The sequence below is a fragment of the Echinops telfairi genome, unplaced genomic scaffold, assembly GCF_000313985.2.
Source record: "Echinops telfairi isolate 266 unplaced genomic scaffold, ASM31398v2 ScPeMD7_7468;HRSCAF=8506_0, whole genome shotgun sequence".
Lineage (NCBI taxonomy): Eukaryota > Metazoa > Chordata > Mammalia > Afrosoricida > Tenrecidae > Echinops > Echinops telfairi.
Window position 1 is genome coordinate 74,926,401 of NW_022111369.1, and position 22,648 is coordinate 74,949,048.

Consider the following 22,648-nt stretch of genomic DNA (forward strand, 5'->3'; position numbering starts at 1 on the left):
ATGTAAGAAGACATCATGACTATATTTTCAGTTCTAAATTAGAGGGCGTGTCAGTGGGGGGGGGAGAGCAACAAACTTTGGGAAAACTTTCAGACTAAATACTAAGCCAGATTTTCCAGGGGGAAAACCATAAGGGAACATATAAAATACAGGTGAGGGGAGAGGTTCATCTAACGAAATATTTCAAGCACTAGTAGGAATGTTTTTTGTTTAAAAATTAAAAGATATAAAGGACTAACAGTGAACTCCTCATCTGCCTTGTGACCAGAAGAAATAGATGGTTCCCACCTACCACTATCTTCCGTTCTGACCAGGGCCTCAGACGTGGTCCCTGAGAGAACAGGATAAAAATGAGGAATAGAACATCACATTTGTAAGACAAAGTGTTGAGATTGGAGAACTCCTTCAATCTACCACCCTGAGATACTCTTTAAACTTTGAAAATAAACTCCTTTTAGCTAAAAAATGACAGATTGGCTCATAAAATAAAATGATCACCCGTGAGGACTCTATGAAGCCAAATAATTAAAAAAAAAACCCAACTCTTTATGGGACCAAACAGTCAACAATTATTTTAAAACAAAAGTTAGAATGTAGGGGGGGCTAGGAGACTAGATTAGTGGAAATGGAACAACCAGATCAGACATATTAAGAATATTCACATATTGTGAAAAATGTGCGTGCTATCACTAAATGATGTAGGAGTTATTAAACAGCTTTTTAAACTGGTGTGTACACCTTCACCATAAACACAATAACATATTTTTAAAGGAAAAAAATAAGATATATTTTTAGAATCATTTCTACCAGATCCCAATATGGACTATTGAATCAAAAGATTTGCATATGAACCTTTCAATTTTGTTGTTTTACTGGGTCAAAGACCCTGAACGTTGCTGGAAGAAGAGAGAGAAGTAAGGGGAGTTAGGGGGATGAAGCAAACAAAGGTCACCCAGAGGCCTGATTGAAGATGAGTATGGTTTCTACATTCACTCAGCTCTCTGCTGGCAATGCTGAGTGCTGTTCAGGCTGGCCATGACGAGTCGAAATAAACTAACGGAGACACAAAGAGTGGCTGGACTCGAAGCAGCAATCCAGCGTGTCAAAACTATCCATGCTAAGGAAACATCAGGGAAACAGAAGAGGGGATCCAGCATCACGTGTTGGATTCCATGTGCTGATACACTCGGACGAATGAAAAACGTACACGCAAAATTCTGAGTTATACCTATTCCTCAAGATAGGAAATATCTTTGCCTTCAACTAGATTATGAAATTTGAGATATTGCCCCTGGTGAGGAGATGGGCTTTTATTGGTTGTAGCATTTGTTCAACTACAGTAATAGGTGTAATTTGTCTTCCTGCCCATTTTTGTTTTCTTTTTTATAAACTCATCAACAGTCCATGGGCAGTTGCAAAGCACTGCATGCCTGCTTAGAGTCTCATTGCTCTTCCTAATGAGTTAATTTATCCAGCTATTCCTGCTTGGCCAGGGGAAGACTGAGACAGAGCTGCCCATCTTGTACAGGCTGTTGTTCTTCTCTGTCAAACATCTAGGTAGTCATTCTGTCAGGATACAAAACAGGGCCAATTAATACAGCAAAGTGATGCACTTCGTGGCCAGAACAGACAAAGCATGAAAAAGGGCTGGGCACATATGACTCCACAGATTCATAATGAATGAGAACTATATTGTACTGAACTATGAATTCTTTAAACTTTAGGGATTTAAGGTAGTGAATAGTTTCTAAATTCAGAACCATACTCATGTCCTCACTTCACATATCAAATCAATATGGTTTTATGTAGTGGGAAAGAGGCAGGAAATCTGAATTTTAGTGTGATTCCTGTTTACATTGCCCACTTGTACTTATCGTGAGATATGGGATTGGGCGATGCCTGGTTAATGCTAAGTAATAAAAATAAGCCACAGGAAAACAGCTTAATGTTCTGATTACACTTTATATGTTAGGAGTCCTGGTGACATGGAGGCTATGCGTTGTGCTGCTAACTGCAAGGTCCAAAGTTCAAAACCACTAGCCTCTCTGCTAGAGAAAGTCTGGACTTTTGACTCCTGTAAAGAGTTACACACTTGGAAACCCTCAGAGGCGGATCTACTCTCTCTCTTTGCATTGCTATGCATGTGCATCAAAGGTAGAGGAAATGAATAAATGATATATTTAAGAATAAAGAGGGATTATGATCTCTGCTGTAATTTTCAGACTTAATTAAGAACAGATTCTTTCATTGTACCCCAGAATTTCTGACACTATTATAGATGAAACACAGAATTGGCATTTGAAAGAATTTGCCTTGGGGCCATGCGGTAGACTTATTGTTGTTGTTGTTGTTGTTGTTGTTGTTGCTGTTGTTATCTGCAGCCCAGTCAGTTCCCCCTCCTAGTGATCCATAGTCAACAGGACTCATAGGGACTCATAGTCAACAGGACAAAACACTGACCCCTCCAGCACCAGCCCCTCACATTGTTGTTTTGGTTGTTTTGGCTTTCAATATTCTTTGCCAGCACCATACTTCAAATTGTTTGATTTTTACTCTATTTTTCTTATTCAATGTCTAACTTCCACACACACACAAATGCATATAAGACGATCAAAATTCCATGGTTTGGGTTGCAGCGCTTCTCAACTTGCCTAATGTGGACTTAGTTGACGCTTCACTTCGATGACTGCTTGTTTGACTGCAAGCCTTTAAGACTCCAGAAACGATTCCAATTGTTAGCAGAGCACCATCTGCTTTCTTCACCACACTGTGCTGTAGCCCCCTTTATCTTCAGTGACTCTTTGCAGGAGTGGAGAACTCTGTCTTTCTCTGGCACAGCAGCTAGTGGTTTTGAAGTGGGACCTTGCAGTTAGCATCCCAAATCAAAACCATGAATTTTTACAACCCCCTTTTAATTTTTCATATTCAATTACTTATGTAAATTATACCGTGTAGTACAATACTTTATTGCACAAACCTCTTCTAACTTGCTTATTTAAATAAACCAGATAGCTAAAATTCTCCTCCTACATTCATATATAAACAGATACTTCTCGATAGCTCTTCAGTGTAGAAGCTTTTAGATTCTCAATGCTTATAAAAATGAGCCCTTACCACCGGAGATCCCCTTGAAGAGGGGTCTCCGGGAGGAGATGAGCCAGTCAGGGTGCGATGTAACAATGATGAAAAATACAACTTTCCTCTAGCTCCTAAATATTTCCTCCTCGCTCCCGCTACAATGACTCGAATTTGACCTTGCAAGTCTGGCTAGACCAGAGGATGTACACTGGTACAGATAGGAACTGAAAATACAGGGACTCCAGGGAAGATGAGCCCTACAGGATCAGTGGCGAAACAGGGAGGGTAGAGGGAGAGTGGGTAGGAAAGAGGGAACTGGTTACAAAGAACTATATGTGACCTCCTCCCAGGGGGACGGACAACAGAAAAGTGGGTGAAGGGAGACATCGGACAGGGCAAGATATGACAAAATAACAATTTATAAACTATCAAGGGCTTATGAGGGAAGGGTGAGCAGGGAGGGAGGGGAAAATGAGGACCTAATGCCGGGGGTTTAAGTGGAGAGGAAATGTTTTGAGAATGATGAGGGCAATGAATGTACAAATGCGCTTTACACAATTGATGTGTGTATGGATTGTGATAAGAGTTGTATGAGCCCCTAATAAAGTGATTTTAAAAAACGAGCCCTTAAACCTATACCTTGATTTTCAAAATCTTATATCCGGACCTTAACTCACCAAGTTAGTATTCCTCTTCCTCCAAGGATGTACTTTGCCATATTCTTAAAAACACTTAAAATTATACTAAAAGCTGTTACGGAAATCTAAAATATCTGACAAGTGAGTGTATTTGAACCTGGGCAAATTGAGAAAATGTGATACAACCCCCACACAATTTCAGGCAATTAAATTTTCAAGAACTATTTAATATGCATAATGACTGAAACAAAGTCATAAAGGGAGGAACAATTAATCAATTAAACTTTCAGAATGGAAATTTCTTCTTTAAACAGAAGGAGGTTTATGTTAATAAGAATTTAATGATTTAGTAGAAAGCTACAGGAGTATAAGTTTTGTGGTGCTTTGGAAAGTTATCATCTTAGTTTCTATGAGTTATTAAAGACAGCTAAGAACATTCACTAATTAAGCGTAGAACCAGGAAACACAGGTGAGGCCAAATAGAATATACTCATATTTCATGCAAAGGGGGAATTTAAGAAGAAGGTCTTTTCTTCTTTATCACTTATTAGTACAAATACTTGCTTTAGCATATTTCTTTCTAAAGAGTAACTGGTTACATATGGTTCCTTCTCCCCTTCATAGTGGCTGACCAGGTCTTGTGTCCATGCAGTCACGGTACAATACCTCTGTCCAGCCCTCAGTATGTGTGCCAATGTGTGCACCTGTGTGTAAGTGTACACGAATGGTGCTCTTTCTTTCTTCCCGTACCCCCTATATCCTTTCAGTTATTGAGGTATTTTGGATTATTCCATTTTTATATTATGTTAAACATGCCTATAATTAATAGCCTTGTGCAAGTCCTTTTCAATACAATATTAGAGTTTCTCCATGGAGGAAATCTAGAAGTGATTTTACTAGGTATTCCAAATTGCTCTCCCAAGGGGTTATATAAACTTGCATTCCAATCAGAAATATAGAAACATTCCCCACCCTGGCCTTAGTTTATCTCTAACTATCAAGGCTGAAGGAGGCCTTAAGCTGCTAACTGCAGACCCGGCTGTTGAAGCCCACTAGCTGCTCCTCAGGAGAATGAGGCAGCTCTCTGCTTCCTTGACAATGCACAGGCTCAGGACCCAGGTAGGGCTGCTATGAATCCCAATCAACTCAATGGCAGAGGGTTGCTTGAGATAAGATTGTGGGATATAGCTTATTAAATATGAAAATAAACATGCATGGTCTCTCATTTCTTTCTCAACACAGAAAACACTTTCATTATTCACTTATTTTCTAGAATATGAAATGTATTTTTCCCTTTATTTCTCTCCACTTCAATTCCTTTCCTTTCTTCATTCTAGTGTGTGTGTGTGTGTGTGTGTGTGTGTGTGTGTGAGTTTCCCCATCTTGCTCATGGATAATAAGTATGAGAATACTTCTAGCAATATAACTGAATCAATAACATAAAAATAATATAGGTGAAGTACAATTAAATATAGGAAAAAATCCAGTCCCCTAAATCTCTAATGTCCTTCAAATTGTCCAGAGCATCAGCAAAGCTTCTTCCCTGATCTTCCCAATCCTCCTGTAATCAAATCTGTACTTCTCCAAGCATTGTCAAGAACTTAAACACACAGACAGACCCACAGCCTCCATGTCACTGTATAATGTACATTGTTATGCTTGCATTATATAAGTGTGTATGTACCTATATATCTTATTTTAAACATATAGTGTTTCTACTTCATGATTCAGGTCAAATTAGTCTGAATTTCTTTACTTCTTTGGAATACAACATCAATCAAAACTTGGTTTATTTGAGCTGGTGGATTTATATCATCGGACCTCCATTTCCTCACTTATAACCCGGATTTAATAACCTGTAACTCATCATGGTTGTTTTTAAAGGTCCTAGGACCTACAGGCCTACCACAATTTTGTGGGAGGTGGGGAGTACTCTAATACTCTAGTTACTGTTTGCTTTCCCTACTGAAGTTTGGTGAGCCTTTGCTGTCTAGCACTTGCTACTTCAGCTTACTTGCTTTGATTTAAATGCTTGTACATATGTGTATTGTCTTCTAGCATTTCTCCCTAGCTGTGGGCTGGTTGAGGTCCACAAATGCAAAAGTCAGACAGACTCGGATCTAAACTGCAGCTAGAGACTATGTAGGTGGTATCTGAGCTACTTGACACCAGGGTCCTCAACTTCTTTCTCTGGAAATGACGACGGTCCTTCTTCTGCATCATTAGTTTTAGGATTGTATCTGAAAATATAAATTTGACATGAACCCATAAAGATGGACAGAGAAGATGGAGAAAATATTCAATAAATAGTAAGTAATATTCCTTTTCAACTTTGTTTTCCCTGAACTGTCCCTCATGAGGGGAGTAGAATCCATGTCTGTGTTACTGGTTCTTGTAACCACAAAGGAAAAAGAGCATGATCTTTGTTCTCAGTTAGCCTTATAAATATACTTCTTAAATAAAAAAAAAAATAGTAATCTAATCAACCAATGAATCACCCAGGCTTTGATTTAAGTTCAATTTCAGTATTCTGCTTCTGTTTCCTAGAGCAGGTCTGGGTTTATGTCCAAATTCCAAATTCCACTTTTCATCTTTAGCTTTTTCTTAATTCTTCCTGTTCCACTTTTCAGCTTTTTTATCAATAACTCTTCCCACACACTTTGGAATGACTGAGGAGCCCTGGCGGCGCAGTGGGAAATATGTCCATCAGTGGTTCCAACCCACCCGACTCCATGGGAGGAAGATGAGGCTTTTGTTCCAGCAGAGACTTACAGCCTGAGACGCCCCGAAGGGCAGTTCTGCTTTGCTGGACAACGTCATTATGAACTGGAACTGACTGGATGGCGGTGAATTTTAAGTTTTTTGCTTATAGAGTAATACAGAACCATAACTTCTCTAAGAAGTACAACTGTGTCCAGTTTCTCTAGACTAGAGTATATCAATATGTATACCCTAAGGCAATCTTTTAAATGTTAAGATTAAAATATGGAGTATGTTGAAAAACATCAGATTATTTTATATTTTTTTCCTAGAGGTGCATTTTACTGAAGTGTTTTCTTTTATATATAACGACAAAAGTATCTTCAAAGACATTTCTCATTAAACACAAAGGCAAAAAAACTAGTATTAGAAATGATAATGAGAAAATACATTAAGTCAATTAATGCCCAATACCTCACCATTATTTATATATTTTGATAGGTTTATTGAAAGATAAATCCAAGTTTATTGTTTAAATACCTCAGTCATATGGAATTCCCTATGGAAACAGGACAAGTTGTATTTTCAGTGGGATCAGTGAAAGCGATGGCTTTAGCTATAAATCTAAAATTGTACAGTAAAACAGATTTTACTTGTTAGTTATATATTTTGAATTATTAGTTCATTAATGATTATGAATTGAGGCCTGGTGGCGCAGTGCTTATGCGTTGGGCTATCTGCAGGATCAGCGGTTCAAAACCACCAGCAGTTTCAAGGGAGAAAGGCTGGGCTTTCTACTCCTGTAAACAGTTACCATCTTAGAAACCTACAGTCAGTCAGCACTGACTCCAGGGCAGTGAGTGAGAGAATGAGAATTGAGTGGAAAAATAATTATGAGGGAACTATTTGTGTGTGAGTTTTTAAGCTCATACTATTGTTTGTCAACCCTATTCTATTTACACACCACTCAAAACAGAATAAAGTAAATATCAAACTTGGTGATTCCTACTGAACAGGAAGTGCATAATATTCAAGCCTCACTTATGTGTGCTAATGCGGGTAAAAGTACAGAATTCTAAGTTGGAAGCTCAAGATATTCTGAAATTTCACTGTAGCCACCACTGCCAACTCTGCTATCATGTGCTATTAAGGAGCAACAAAACTATTTCTGTTCCACCTGTCTGCCCTCTGGTGGACATGCTAATGAGCGGAGGAAGGGCTCCCGAAAGAACAGCTGGTGAGAGTGGGAAGCTTATTCCCCAATAGGTCTCGAGTGTGAGGCCTGCATTACATATAGAAATGATTTTGATTACGTACTTTTCCAATCATGACACATGTATCAGGAGACATTCTTCTGTCTAAAGACATTGATAAGTAGGGAGCATTTGGTTAACATTATCTTGGTGTCTTATCTCATTATGAGGACAGTCACCGAGATGTCAGACTCACGTCAAAAGCGGGGCCCTGCTGTCCAGAGTCAGGCCCAGGTTTGCTTTCAAAGGACGATGATTTGGAAAAGCAGAGGATGCCATTGCGGAAATGTTTAACTCTTAATTACGAAGCAAGAAAAAACAGAGGAAAGGTAAAATAAAACAAATATAAGAGAGCATCCAGCTGAAGTTCAGAGGCAATGGAACAGCTACTGGAAATTTTCGCCGTGCTCCTGGAAAAAATCACCGGCAGCAATGTCCTTCAGGCAGCAGCTGTCACGGGAGGCAATGAAGAAGCCGTGGAGAGGGAAGGAGGCTCCTCAATAGACCAGCAAACAGCTGAAGCATACAAATGCAGACAGAGCGGAATACAGCCACAAGTAGCTGGCTGTATATTCCTTTTGCAAAGTTCAGCCCAGCAACTGAGAGAGATGCAAATTGAACTTCAGAGACAATGTGGCATCTCAAGTGGAACGGCAAAGCCATCATAACCCACAGGCTGAGGACCAGTTTGATTTAAGACCCCACTCCTTTCTGGCTCCGCTTTCTGACTAGGGTGCATCATTTGTAACTAAACCGCGAAGGAAGCATATTCAGCTACCTAGTAAACACGTGACAGTTTCAAAATGTTCAAGATTCTCTGCCCAGCACTCACATTACTCAGCTGTCAAAGTTAAGGGCTTGGATATATGATGTGAAAATTACATTTTAACGAGGTGTCATGTGTGTTTAAAGTTCTTATTCATCACTACATAGCCACAGCTTTTATTAGAGAGAAGAATGCACTTAATTAGCATATTATAAGGACAGACGGTTCACCTTACCTCCATGGTTAAACTATTATGTGTAGGCTTTTGTTTGTTGTTTTAGATTACACTATTTTATGCACAAGCAGCACGAAGGCACAGCGGAATATTCCTTGGGCTATGAGCCACAACATCGGCAGTTGGCACCCACGGGCCACCAAGGGGGAGAAAGCTTTCTGCTCCGACAGGGCAGTTTTGATCTGTCCTAGAGGGCTGCTGGGAGTTGGAATGGACTTGGTGGCCAGGGGCTTCTTTTTCAATATCTGATGCACAAGCATGGTTACGTTTACATAACTTCAAGAACGTTGTGGACATTATTTGGGAAGCAGAAGACCAGATGCAAGACAGTACCTACATGTCTGTATCATTCCATTACTAGTTTGATTGCTTGCTGTATTTCAATACATTTCCACCAATGGATTTTTAAAATTCTTAAATTAGAGATACTCATTTAGAAAATGGATCTTGGCTTCACTAACTGTTCCATTCACTGTCATCCTGCACGTGCTGCCTCTGTTTGTTTGTTTTCCTCCTTGAGGAAATACTGGAAAGCATTTGTATGCTTGACAAGGAAATGTCAGATTTTCCTGTGGATAGTGTGATCGTTAGATAAGTTATGACAACCCGAGGATGTATAAAAGTGTACGGATGGTACGCAATCTGCCAATCTGGTTACATACACAGCCCGGCAGTGCCTCCTTGGGGGTGGGCTTCTCATAAGGAAGCCCCTAGGAAGCTTGCCCTCTCTCTGCCACAGACCCTGAAGTTGCTGGAGCCCTCCCACGTTTCCACAGACCTTGGATCCACAAGACTGCATTCACCAGCCTGCATTGTTGCATGTAGCTGTGTGAGTCTGAACAGGGACTTACGGACTAACATCAGACATAGGGACTTATGTTGGACTGGGCTTGGATGTTTTCTTGATGTATAATTACTTCTTGACATAAAGATCTTTCTTGCACATATGAGTTCCTCTTGTCAATCAGGAGAACACAGATAATTTAGAAATAAATTACAAATATTAAAGAAACTCTTCTATTTTTTTTTGGCTAAGGATGAATTGACACACGATGATCTGAGTGAAAGATTAGTTAAGAGTGAAAGTCAGTCAACACCAGTAACTATTAATATCTAATGGCAAGTGATTCATCCACACTTCAACCACAAAATGAGTATACACACACACACACACACACACACACACACACACACACGCACACACTCATGATGGCAAATTCAGACTTACTCAAACTTTGCAATGCTATTATTTGGACATTTTCAATGTGTATCTACAAAAGATGTTCAGTAAAGGTTCATGATAAATGTAAAATTTATATTTTTATAAGATACAAAATAAGCTCAGTTATAAATACATTTGAAAAAAAAAAGTGTGATGGCTATAAATCTATCCCAACTAAACAGGGGGAGCATTTTCAAGTTTGCTTTATAATTAGGTCCCCTTGCATACAAACATTTTAGATACAGGTGCCCAACGCTGAATCTTTTTCTTTAGGGAAATGGTATTTTGAAAGAATTTTTAGCACGTAGGCATATAATGTTGACAAAAATCCTTATCAATAAAAAATCTATAAGAATATGATATTAACATAAGATTCTTCAAACAACCACCCGTTGCTTTCTGTATCACACTCCTCTACGGACTCTCATTTCTGCTGATTATTTCAGAAAGAAAGCTTCAGTTGGGTGTTAATACGCTTTGACACTTCTCTTTAACACCTACTAAATGTCCTTGCGAGTCCCTGGGTGGTGCAAACTGTTAACATGCTCAAGCTTTAATCACAAGGTTGGCTATTCAAGTTCATGAGGTGGCACTCAGAAAAAAATTCCATCAATCACCCATTCAAAACCCTATGGAGCATAATTCCACTTCAACACTATGGCCATTATGCTGTAAAATTTCTTAAGGTTGCCATCGACTCAAACTGAACCAAACTCACCACCATCCAGTTGATTCTGACTTGCAGGGATGCTGCAGTATATTCCCCCGTCAAAATTCCCCCGAGGCTTGCTGAGACTGACTATTTATGAGAGCAGAAACGGCATCACTCTCCACAGAGTGGCTGATGACTTTGAACCGCTGACCTTGCAGTTAGCAGCCCAACATGTAAACAAGACACCACCAAGGCTCAGCTCATTCCAATATCTGAGACTCGTGTGTGTGTGTGTGTGTGTGTGTGTGTGTGTGTGTGTGTGTGTGTACATACAAGAGCGCATGCACACATGAGTGAGGGGCAGAAAGGTGTTGGATGGAAAATTGACTGGAGTGATTTTATAAAACCCTGATGTTTTAAAGGATGTAACAAATAGTGAAAATAACTATCTGAGGACTCGGCTCTTTCCCCCGTTTTTAAAGAAAAAGAGCAAATATATGTTGAGTGCTTGCTATGTACCCTGCATCATTCTTAACCGCATTGCAATTTGGGGCAGTAGAGTCCATTCTGATTCAGAGGGAGCATACAGGACATGTCATAAAACTGCTACCTATAGTTTCCAAGCAGTAATCTGTAGGGCCGGAGCCTGGAACATTGTTTTCTCATATAGCAATTAATGGGTCTCAGCTAGCAGTCTTCTGGTTAGCAGTAAGTGCATAATCACGTGCCACTGAGGAGCCTCATAACATTTAACCCATATTAATTCATTCCAGTTTCACATTAATTAAAAAATACGTTGAGTTTGTTGTTTTGTTGAAAGTACACACAGCTCAGCATATTTCTATTATTTCAGAATAGTGCTCAGTGATATTGATAACAATTTTCAAATTGTGTCAATATTCTCATTATTTCTCTTCTAGTTGTTTGATTCCCATGAACTCAAATTCTCTGCCATCCACCCTCCTCCCCGCGTTTCTCCTATGCTTTAGAGCAAGCACTGTGCTCTTGCTCTCACACAGGTAAGGTTATTCATAGTGCAAGGGTCAGCGTGAGATCATCGTATTTTTCATGAGATAGATCCTACTGCACCGCAGCATCACAGACAGGTCTAAAGAATCATCTAGCCTGTGGATGATGCCCGCTGGCCTTCTCCTTTCACAGACACATAGAGGTCATGCCCAAATTTTCAGAAATCCTTGTTTTTCACTGTTTCATGGTCAGTGTTGTTTCCTACAAGAATCAACTAATCGTCCTGGGTTTGAGACACAGGACAAGCAATACCTGTCCTCATTTGAAACCTCCTGATGCATTTTGCACTCAAGAAGTTATAATTTCAACAGGAGATACGTTCTACTCAATAATTACCTTGACTGGGAAGTAAACAGAACTCATCTTGTATGGAAGCCCAGTGTAACATTCTTGATCATGTTCTGTAGAGGACTACAGATTGGGCGGACTGTAGCCAGTTTCGGTCTACTTTTCCATCATTTGTCAACTCAAAGCCTCTTCTCTTTTTTCTTTCCAAGGAGACTGAGTTCTCATTGATGAGACTGAAGTCCCTCTGCAGGGCTCTTCTGGGGCCATTCACAATAGCTGTGCACCCCTTCAGGGAATTGTCGAGTATTTATGGAATGTTGATGGTCCAAGTCAAGTACTGAGAATAGTCTGCATTCCCAAAGCAGATAAGGCAAAGAGAGGGGGATTCCTTATTTTTTAAGCTGAGACAATTAATAAGAGTTGATCTCAGGGGGTAGTTTTGGACCACGGTGTAAATGGCATCTCAGGACAATAGTCTCATGGTTTCTCCAGTCTGAATGGGTCCAGTAGTCTATCTTGTTTGAGAATTTCAAGTTGTGTTCATCAACTTCTCCCTTTTTTTCCAGGATCCATCTACGATGACAGATCAGAGCATTTGGTACTGGTCGCTAGGTACAATCTAGTTCTTTTAGATTTAGGGTAGAGGAGGCCATGTGTGATGAATTGATACAATTGATCCTAAAGCCTGTTCTTTTTTATGATTCTTGGGAATACATGTGATCTTAATAAAACAAATTGAAAGACTAAGTCTCATTCCCCTCATATCCTAAGTATTAGATTATTATTTTTAGGCATGCTTTCTATGGGCTTTCTAAAAACAATGGAAACAGTATCAACAGGATAAAGGTGAATCAGTGTCTAACTAATGGTGATGGCAGGGCTAGTTTCTTCCAAAGAGAATTCTGATCTTATTTTTCTAAGACATATTTGTTTCTTCTTCTGGAAGCCAATTCAATATTCTTTAGTAACATGAGAATTCCAGTGAATCTTATTTTGCATTATCGTTGTTTCATTGTCTCCCTTTTTTTTTATGTGTACAAGGCAACAAAAACATAACATGACTTGGGTCAGGTGCATCTTAGTCATCAAAGTGACAACGTTCCTTGTTAGAACTTTAGGGAGGTGTGCTGCTGCAGCTTGGTCGAATGCAGTATATCATTTGATTTCTTGATTGCTGCTTCCATGGATACTGATTGTTGATCTTTCATGATATTATTTATTGATCCAATTGTAAATATTTCCATTTTCTTTTCTTTAATTAAAAACATGTTTCATTATGTTTAGGGTGACAGTTTATAAAACAAATTATTTCCTGACTCAACAATCCACACACAATTAATTCCATGACATTCATTGCTCACGTGGCAATCCTTGCTGTGTTCTTGTTATGTATCTGTTATGCTCTTGTTAGGTGCTATTGAGCGGTTCTGTCACATAGTGACCCGATATAAACAGAATGAAGTGCTGCCGGTTCCTGCGTCAGTATGGATGATTCCTTCTCCATTCTTAACACCACTCACTCTGCATAGAGTCCACCCTCTCAGTGGTTTGCTCAGTACACGGATTGAATAAGCATGGGGAAAGGATGCAGCCCTCACACATGCCTTGTCCATTTTAAACCAAGCATTTAACCTTATTCTGTTTGAAGGACTGCCTTTAGATCCAAGTAGAAATTAGCTAATTGTCATGGTTAGGTGCTACGAGTCAGTTCAGACTCATAATAAACTGTTCCATAATAGTGCCTGCACTGTAATTATTATTGTTTTCTAAGAAATTTATAAATACAAATAGCTATATAAAGCCTAAACAGCAGTATTAAAAGTAGTCCTGAGTCACTGTACCACAAATATTATGCTTGAAAGCGAAATTTTTTAAAAGGATGGCAAATTAGAATTGAATATAACTCAGACTAAATGATGAGCAAACAGTGTTCTGGAAAAAATGTTTTTTGAGAAAAACAAAAACTGCATTTAAATTTTTAAAACTTTGTTAGCAAAACAAAAACTTAAAAGCAGAGGTTTCTCTGCTAATTTAAAATGAACATTTGAAATACTTTAGAAAATGGGTTAAATTAATATATTTAGGTTAACAATGCTGAAAAAACCAGTGTCACAGATTGTAACATCTTCAAAGTTTCCTGTGAAAGAAATGCAAAGACAAATGTAACGCAACTGAGATACAAGTAACCTAAGATAAACATTTCATAAGATGTGATAAACAAGTTTGGAGATGGGCATGGTTCATGAACTGCTGCTGACTAGGACCAGGAGCTAAATGGTTTAAAGCATCTTTGCAGGAAATAAATGTGTGACTTTTGATCAGGATGCCTTAGGTCCCTGTTTTAGAATGTGCTACTGTGTTATGCCTACTGGTGACTAAAACAACAATATACCAGTCATTGTGGTAAGCACATTAGCTCATGTAAACCTAATATTAATCTCTTGATGGAAGTATTTTCTCTTTCACTTTATAGTTCACGTAAAGGGGCTGAGTAATTTGCCCACCATAAAACACCAGGCTACAGGTTAGAACCTGTTCAGTAGTGCTATTGAAGAAAGGCTTGGTGATCTGCTTCCATAAATATTACAGCCAAGAAAGACTTGTGGTGTTTTCCAGTCTGTGACTCATGGCTGGGTATCAGAATCAACTGAATGACTGTTTCTAACCCGTGTTTACCTTCCACCAGGGAATTCTTATGTACTCAAGATAAGAATATCAGCTCCTTCCATCTTCTGATACACGGAATAGTTATAGATAGCAGGTGTAAAAAACAGAGATATCCCTTTACTTAAAAACTTTCAAATTGTGAATTTGCATTAATAAGAACACAGTAAAAATGAGAATAAAATTCACAGGCACAGATGGCAATAGTAAATGTACTTTGGATCTACAGAATTAAGATGAATCTATCTGTTCAAAGCATATTTATAAGTTGAGGGTTTTTGTCAGTTATGAAGGAAGACTCATAATAAAATGGCAGTAAGAATTTACAAAAGGCAACTTTTTGAGAAATGTCATTGTACTTTGCCAGGGAAAAACACCTAGATGAAACGGTTTTGTGTGGAGAAAGATGAACAGCCCCCATTAATGCTAATTGAAATTCTCCTATCCACACAAACCATGCGTAAAATTTACTTCTGCACTTACTCTTTCCACCTCTAAATTTCAGTAATTTCATGCCAAAGTTCTGGCTTTTTAATTTGAGTATCCATGCATGAAAAATTGCACTTTTATTTGAAATTATATTCACAAATTGAATGCAGGTGAAATCTTACTACTTGCAAAACAGAGAAGGTTTTCATTCTCATTGTTGTAAACACACATACACACACACACACACACACACCATGGAATTCCTTAGCTAGTTATTAATTTGTTTCAGAAAGTTATTTCTTACTATGTCTCAGTTTTTGACATGTGATATTTTATTTAATGTTTGAAAACTGGAATATGTGGACAAGATGTCCCATTTTTTCACTCCTATAAATTAAAAAATAAATTAAATCAATGGTATAATGTATCTTACATATACAATTAAATATTTCTCCCATCATGAATGTGTGTATTATATTTATTGCTAGAATATTTTTTTAAATAGGCCTCTAAGTACATGGAACTATATAGTATCTCATTATTGAAGGATAATTTGTAAAGATGGAACAAATGTTTGTTCTGCTCTAACAGTCCAAGGCCTGAAAAGTAATACACTTTAACCTATTAATTGTTATAGACAAAAAACACAGCACACACTTTTCAATACAACAATAAGGGAAAGATCCTGGTGCTAATTCTTCACAGCTTACTCCTCCAAAATGGATAATTATTATTTATTATTTCTTTTGAGGCAGTGAGAAGTTACCCTACATTCTAAGTAAAAGGCAAAAAGGTTAAGAGCTAGGTATACAAAAGTTCACCACTACAAAAGAAATGTCTATGTATAATATATCAAATAAACCCTTCTCACCCGGGTTTTCAATTGAAGGGCAATTTGTGATGAAAAGCCTTACCTGTACAGAGGTGAGCAACAGATTCCATTTGGTCTAGGAGATATTTTTGAGAACTTAATAAAGAGATATTATTTATGTTGCTATAGCAAATTTAAGTTTTCCCCTCTATGAAAGTCAATTCATCATATTTCATCAGCATTGCCAGCCATGAAAATACAGCTGTCAGTCTCACTGAGTCCTCTTAGGGATTACTGAGAATGCCAACTAATTTGTCATCAGCCTAAGAAACGGAAAGTCATTCATTCATCTATGACATTACCAAACCTTCATTTACAATAGTTATTACACGAGTATGGGGAAGGGCGGAAATAATGGTCTGGTTACAAAGATACAGTAAGCATGAGGAAAGTCGGGGAGAGCTGGAGAGCTGATGACAATGAGCATAAGAGAGAAGTGCATGTTCTAACATTGTGGAGATGATTGTACAACTATCTTTAATACAAGAGAATGATTAATTATATGATACATGAAATGTATGGCATTAAACTTTAAAACATATAGGGAATAAAAGGTAGGTACTGCAAATTCCTTGGCCATAAGAGATTTAGACTCTAGTTAAATAAAATATCTGTATATTTTGAAACTCACTTAGAACGACATGATAATGGAAGCATGATCCGAACAATGTTTGCAGGTACATAAGCAACTAACTATAACTGAATTGCAATATCATTAGCATGATTTAAACACCTGTATTTAGATTTCCATAATACTTTACCTTGAATCACTGCTATAAAGCTAGCTAAAACAGTTCAAATTTAAAATAGAATTTTTTTTGCTCAGTTGTGGTAGTGGGGAGAAATAATCAAATAACTTTAAAATAAAAGCCTATATCCTTCAGGAAGAAGTTCTAATTCTGCTATAAAATTAAAAATTTATGATGATGTCAAGTTTACTCAAAACATGAGCTTTGAATTTTCATTGGTTATAATAAGAAATATGCATTCTTTTCCTTGTGCTAACCAATTATGTACATTTTTCTAAAGTCAATGGTGCTTCAAAAATTAATGAATGGAATTTAAAAATGATAACCATGTCCTATGAACTTTTAGAAGCCCCCTCATATATCAATCAGATATACCCAAACACATGTACACCCAAACTGAAAATATCCCCAAAATTCGCTCTCTGTGGTTTGAATGAATTGGTGCGGGGCTCATGAAACACTAGAGCAAGTTTAGCCTACAATAGTTTTAAAGTAGCGAGCATGTCTGAGGGCATTGCGCAGTTAATTAAATAGGATGAAACTCTAAAACCACCAGGGTCTTGGGGACTTCACCATTCAAAGACCTAACTGGCTCTTCAAAAAAATAATACATTGAGACTAGCCATACAAGAGAGAATGCATAAGTTCCATGCACTGATACATTTTTATGGCTACGAAAAGTTAGCAGCAGCATTTTTTACTGAAAAGATACACAGGATGGTCTTAAAACAATAAGGTAAGTCTCATAGTAAACAAGCGGCCATATAGCCCAGAAGCAACAAAGCCCACATGGAAGCAGCACACCAACATGGGTGATCATGAAGGGCCAAAGGGGCCAGGTTTCAAACACCAAAGGTGGGGGGGGGGGGGGGGAATCATATCCTCGTCAATGAGGGTGGCGCGTGATGGGGACCCAATGCCCATCTCTAGACAACTGGACATACCTTGCAGAGGGGTAGTGGGGAGATGAGTCACTTAGGGTTCAGTATAGCAATAATGAAACCCACAACCTTCCTCTAGTTCTTAAACGCTTCCTCCCCCCAACTACCAGGACCCCAATTCTGCCTTGCAGACCTGGTTAGACCAGATGATGCACAGCAGTACAGATGGGAATTGGAAACGCAGGGAATCTAGGACAGATGAACCCCTCAGGACCAGGGGTGACAGTGGCGATACCAGGAGGGAAGGGGGGTGTAGAAAGGGAGAATTGATCACAGGGAGCTACATATAACCTCCTCTCTGGGGGACGGGCAGCAGAGGGGTAGGTGAAGGGAGATGCCGGGCAGTGTAATATAAGATATAATAATAATTTATAAATTATCAAGGGTTCATGGGGGAGGGGGAGGGGAATGGGAAGGGGAGGGGGAAAAAGGAAAATGAGCTGATTCCGGGAACCCAAGAGGAAAGCGAATTTTGGGAATAATGAGGGCAACAAATGTATAGATGTGCTTTACACAATTGATCTATGTATTGTGATGAATTGTATGAGCCCCAATAAATTGATTTTTTAAAAATAAAATAAAATAAGAAAAGTGTTTAATATACTTACTGAGCATAAGCAATCTTTCCCTCTGCAGTCCCACTAAGGGTTACACTTACCAGGTCTACTATCCAGAGGTCCAAAATCCAAGGAGTACTTCACCACGTGGTAGTTGTTCCACACATAGAGCAGGTTGTCCCTGGGGTTGTAATCCACAGCTGCGATGTACTGGTAGGAATTGGGAAAGGGTACATCCACCAAGCTGTCCTTACTCTGGTCGGTGTTATAGATGTAGTCAATCTTATTCCCCGTGGCCTCATTGTCATCATCCTCATACACAGACTTGACCACATACAGAATCCCACAAATCATAAATGCGTTGGAAGCTGACCTTTTATCATATGCAGTGTCCCATGTCCCTTCAATTCGTAATGTGTAAGGGTTCAATTGGCTAATGACAATTTTACCATTGTTTTGTTCTGTTGCATAGATTACCCATAGCCCGTTCTCATCCACTGCCAAGTCTATGTCAGATTTGCCTCCCCATCGGTAAGGAGAGGTATCATGGTAATTGGCATTTGCTATGATAGCTTCCCCACTCTTTATTCTAGTCCGCAAATCAAACTTTACTATGTTCCTGGTGCGTTCTTTGTTGAAGAACAGAGCTCCATCATACACTACAAATCCTGTGCCGTCCACCCTGTGAGGGAGCTTGTAGGTTGTAGTTGGTCTTCCAGCAATGAAGTCATCCTTAGATGAGTACTCAGTCAGCGTATCAGTCCTGTAGGGGGTCCAGGGCATATAGTAAATCTTGTCAGAGGCCTGAAGAGGGTCTTTGCACCATGCCCCAGATTGGTGGTCAGACTCAAACAAATGTTCACTCTGGTACACTCCTTTTAGTAGTCCAGGACAAAGAAAAACTGTTGGAAGGGGAAGAGTTAAAATAATAAATATATTAGTTTTTAATATTTTGTGATATGTTCTTATTTGTATATACTAATTGAATGCAACTCTAATAAGAGATACCCACCACTGGCAAGTTCTATTCTTGCATTTTTCAGAGAACATAAAATATGCTTTCACATTCATTTGGCTTTATCGCATATCATTTTTCTTCAAGTTCCTGTTAAAATTTGGCCTTTGGGGGAGTAATGGTTTTTATGTGCTTTAAATTTTCAAATATGTGTTGCTATATGTTTTGGATACAAGTATCTAGATGTGACATATGACTATGTATTCTATATACATAAACCAAATACAAATACTGATACACAAAGGTTTTCATTGATTCACTGAATAGCCTATCTTACTTCAAATTTTATATATATATCAACTCTTCTGAAATTAGTTATCCAATTGTTATCATGATATAAAGTCCATAGTATTTAAAAGAAAGAAAAACGCTTTAATACAAGGCACCAAAATTTCTAGCCATCATCTTCTCAAAGCTGGTATAGCACACACAGAGCATGCGACCCACACGATTATAAATGAGTGATGGATGGATACTGGAGGGAAAAGAGAAAGGAAGAAAAGGAAAGGAAAGAAGAACAAAGGTAGAAGAAAAGGTGAAAGGTTACAGAGAGGAGCCCAAGATCTAGATTTTAATCAGTTAAAAAAGTCCTGTTAAATACAGTAGAATTGGGACTTACAAAAAAAAAATGTATCTTTTACTGTTACATGAGAAGAGCATTAACAAAAACAAATAAATGAATAAAAAAACAAGATTACTTGCTATACTATTTTGCTGCTCAAACTTCATAATGAATGTGAGTGAGAATCACCTGATTCAATGTGGTTTAGAAAGACTGAGTAGCACAGCATGTGAGTTATGGGAACAAAGCACACGCAGCTGATTCATCTACAAGGAAGGGGCTAAGAAGCAATGTGTCCCAAAGAGTAGTCTTTGAAGCACTCATGTCAAGTGAGATTGGTAGGTGTTAAACAGGGGAAAACAAACACAAAAGGATCCATAGTTACAGTGTTTGTTTGAGAAGAATCCTATTAAACAGATTCATGGTAGAAATCCTAATAGTGAATTAATGAACACTAGTGAATTTTCAAGGAAGAAGTAAGGAAAATGTGCAAATTGCACCAACTAATTGGATCCTGAAACTCTTTGTCTCCATATGCTTGATTTGGATGTAGCGTTACAATTAACCTGCTATGAGAAAGACTTCTCTGATTTGTTTTTGTTTTTTTTCAAAAACAAACATGCTGAACAATAATCATATAACTCACAGGTATATTTTAAATTATTTTTGAGTGCACAAAAAAGAAAACAAACAAAAAAATGCCATTGAGTCAATTCTGACTCACAGCAGCCCTGAAACTTTTTTAAAAAATCACAAAGAATATGGCTATTGATCCCTATTTTAATAATTACAGGATTGTTCTCTCACATTGATGACTAGCTCTTTAATAGGTACAATAAGCATAGATTTAATGGAAAACAAAACAAGATGAAATTTAGCTAGATTTTTTGAGGCTATCAAAATTAATTATTAGATTTCATACTGTTTTCCTTTTTGAAAAAATACAAGGTTTGGGCAGAATGTTAACAGCTAAAATTTTCGTAGAAAGAACAGAGAACAATAATTGATTTATATTCAATAGTGATGGTTTTATGAAATTTTAGAAGTTTAAAAATATGATTTCTTTAATTATAAAGGGTGGGTATTTGCTGTTGTCAAAATCCTATATATAATTTATAATAAAATTGCCAATCAGTCATTGGTTACTAATTTATGTTAAGAGTTTTACAGAAAACTGTCATTCTCCCTCCGCACAGCACTTTTAAAAAATTAAAAGAATAAAGGAAACTACAGAACAATGGAATTGATCTAGTATAGAAATTAGACAAGTGCAACGTAATTGCTATGTACCACCATCTAGTAGATTTTGATGACATCTAAGAATAGAGAGGAATGAAAACACACTGTAAGATGATATACGACTAAGCTGTTTTAGGACCAAATCAGCATTGGGCAGTGGATGAAAGTGTAGCAAAGTTGAGCAGCAGTAGTAAATAAAATTTCATAAAAGAATTAATAACAAAATTATTTTAACTAAATGTTAAACTGTTAAATAACTTAGCCTATAAATAGTATATAATTTATGAAAGGTATTTAATTACCTTTTTGTTCCACTTCTATTGGAGAGAGAGAAGTAAAGAGAGAAAGGAGAAAAGAGAATAGATTAATGGTACGGTATTGGCCAGGCACTTTTTATTCACCTCTTCCAAACAGAAAATAAATACTATTGTATTTCACTCATACTTGTCTTATTGAACATAGTATGTTTTCAAAGCGCCCATTTTTCTAATATAATTAATTTTATAAAGTAACCATATTGTAAATTTTACAATATAGTAAAAACAAAGAAAAAATAGGCAAAATGAATTAGGATTAAATATACCATTTCAAAGTAAAAGCTTAGGAAAAACAAAATATCATAATAAGAACAATAATATTTCCACTTGAAAGGCAGGTCAGTAATAATGTATTGCGATCTTTCAAATAGTTTTGCTAGTCTTCCTTTTTAAACATGATCGTTTATATCACTATTTAACATAGCAATTAGTCTTGCTTTTCACCCATCTCAAGAATTAATCACCTCAGAATACACAATCTTATTTTGAAAAGCCTAAGAATTTCCCTAGCTTGTCAGTCTTATGACAAAGTATCTCATGAGGCTACATATTTAGAGGAAATTCTCTTAACCTAATAGATTCCGACTCCTTGAAAAACTACTCTCCCATGCATCCATATTTTATATTATTATGGAAGGGGACTGTCTTAAATAAAAATCTGTTATTACAGGGTGGATATTAATAATGAGCCTCCAGCTCTGGTAAGATTTGAAATTCTTGACTGAATCTTATGTACTTTTGTGAAAAGAAACATCATTAATCACCTACGTGATACCTAGATTCTAAAGAGGAAGCTCATTTTGTTTATGGTCATTGTGCCTGAGGCACTGATCAACACAGGAATGAGTCCCTCCAGATTTCTAGATATTGTAATTATTCACCAAATTCATCAAATAATACCTTCTCTGCCCTACAAACATTTGTCTCATCAGACAAAATTTGTCTAGAGTTCAATGAGAGAAAAAAAATGAGTCAGAAATAGAGCCACACTGCACGTTTAAAAGTCAGAGATCACAAGTGATGCAAAATTAAGGCAATCAGAATGAAGGGATTTAAAAACATTTAAGAAAGTTTCAAAAAGAGACAAAGGAGAGGTACCCATTTGATAATTATATTTGAGGAAAATATCCATGCTTACGTAATTTTTGTAAAAGTCACACTCACTTCTCTATGTAAAAAAATCAAATGGATAGTAGTTCTGGTTCACCACAGTGCTTTCACAAATCTTTTATTTTTAACAGTGTTTCTAGGATTCTGTTTGAAACTGTCATAATTTGCCATTATCCTCAATTAATCTTTGACAGGCAACTGCGATGCTTACAGTAGTGTTTGCCTCAACCCCGATCAGCTGAAAAGTTTATCTAAGACAGGCACCTCATGCTGTGATAAGAATCTTAAACACACTTGTGGCAGACTGACAAATAAAAAAAATCATAATGAAAT

At 37.6% G+C, this 22,648-nt stretch overlaps 1 protein-coding gene across 1 annotated transcript in view; it reads right to left on the minus strand.

Annotated features, from left to right (window-relative positions):
• Positions 1-13,927: 13,927 nt before the first annotated feature.
• LOC123520981 (adhesion G protein-coupled receptor L3-like) overlaps positions 13,928-22,648 on the minus strand; it is a 612,162-nt gene continuing 603,441 nt past the window's right edge. Inside the window, exons 7-9 of the mRNA XM_045284068.1 lie at positions 21,191-21,205; positions 18,174-18,974; positions 13,928-13,998 (exon numbers count right to left, since the gene is read on the minus strand). Coding sequence (XP_045140003.1) covers positions 13,928-13,998; positions 18,174-18,974; positions 21,191-21,205 — 887 coding nt within the window. The remainder of the gene's footprint in view (positions 13,999-18,173; positions 18,975-21,190; positions 21,206-22,648) is intronic.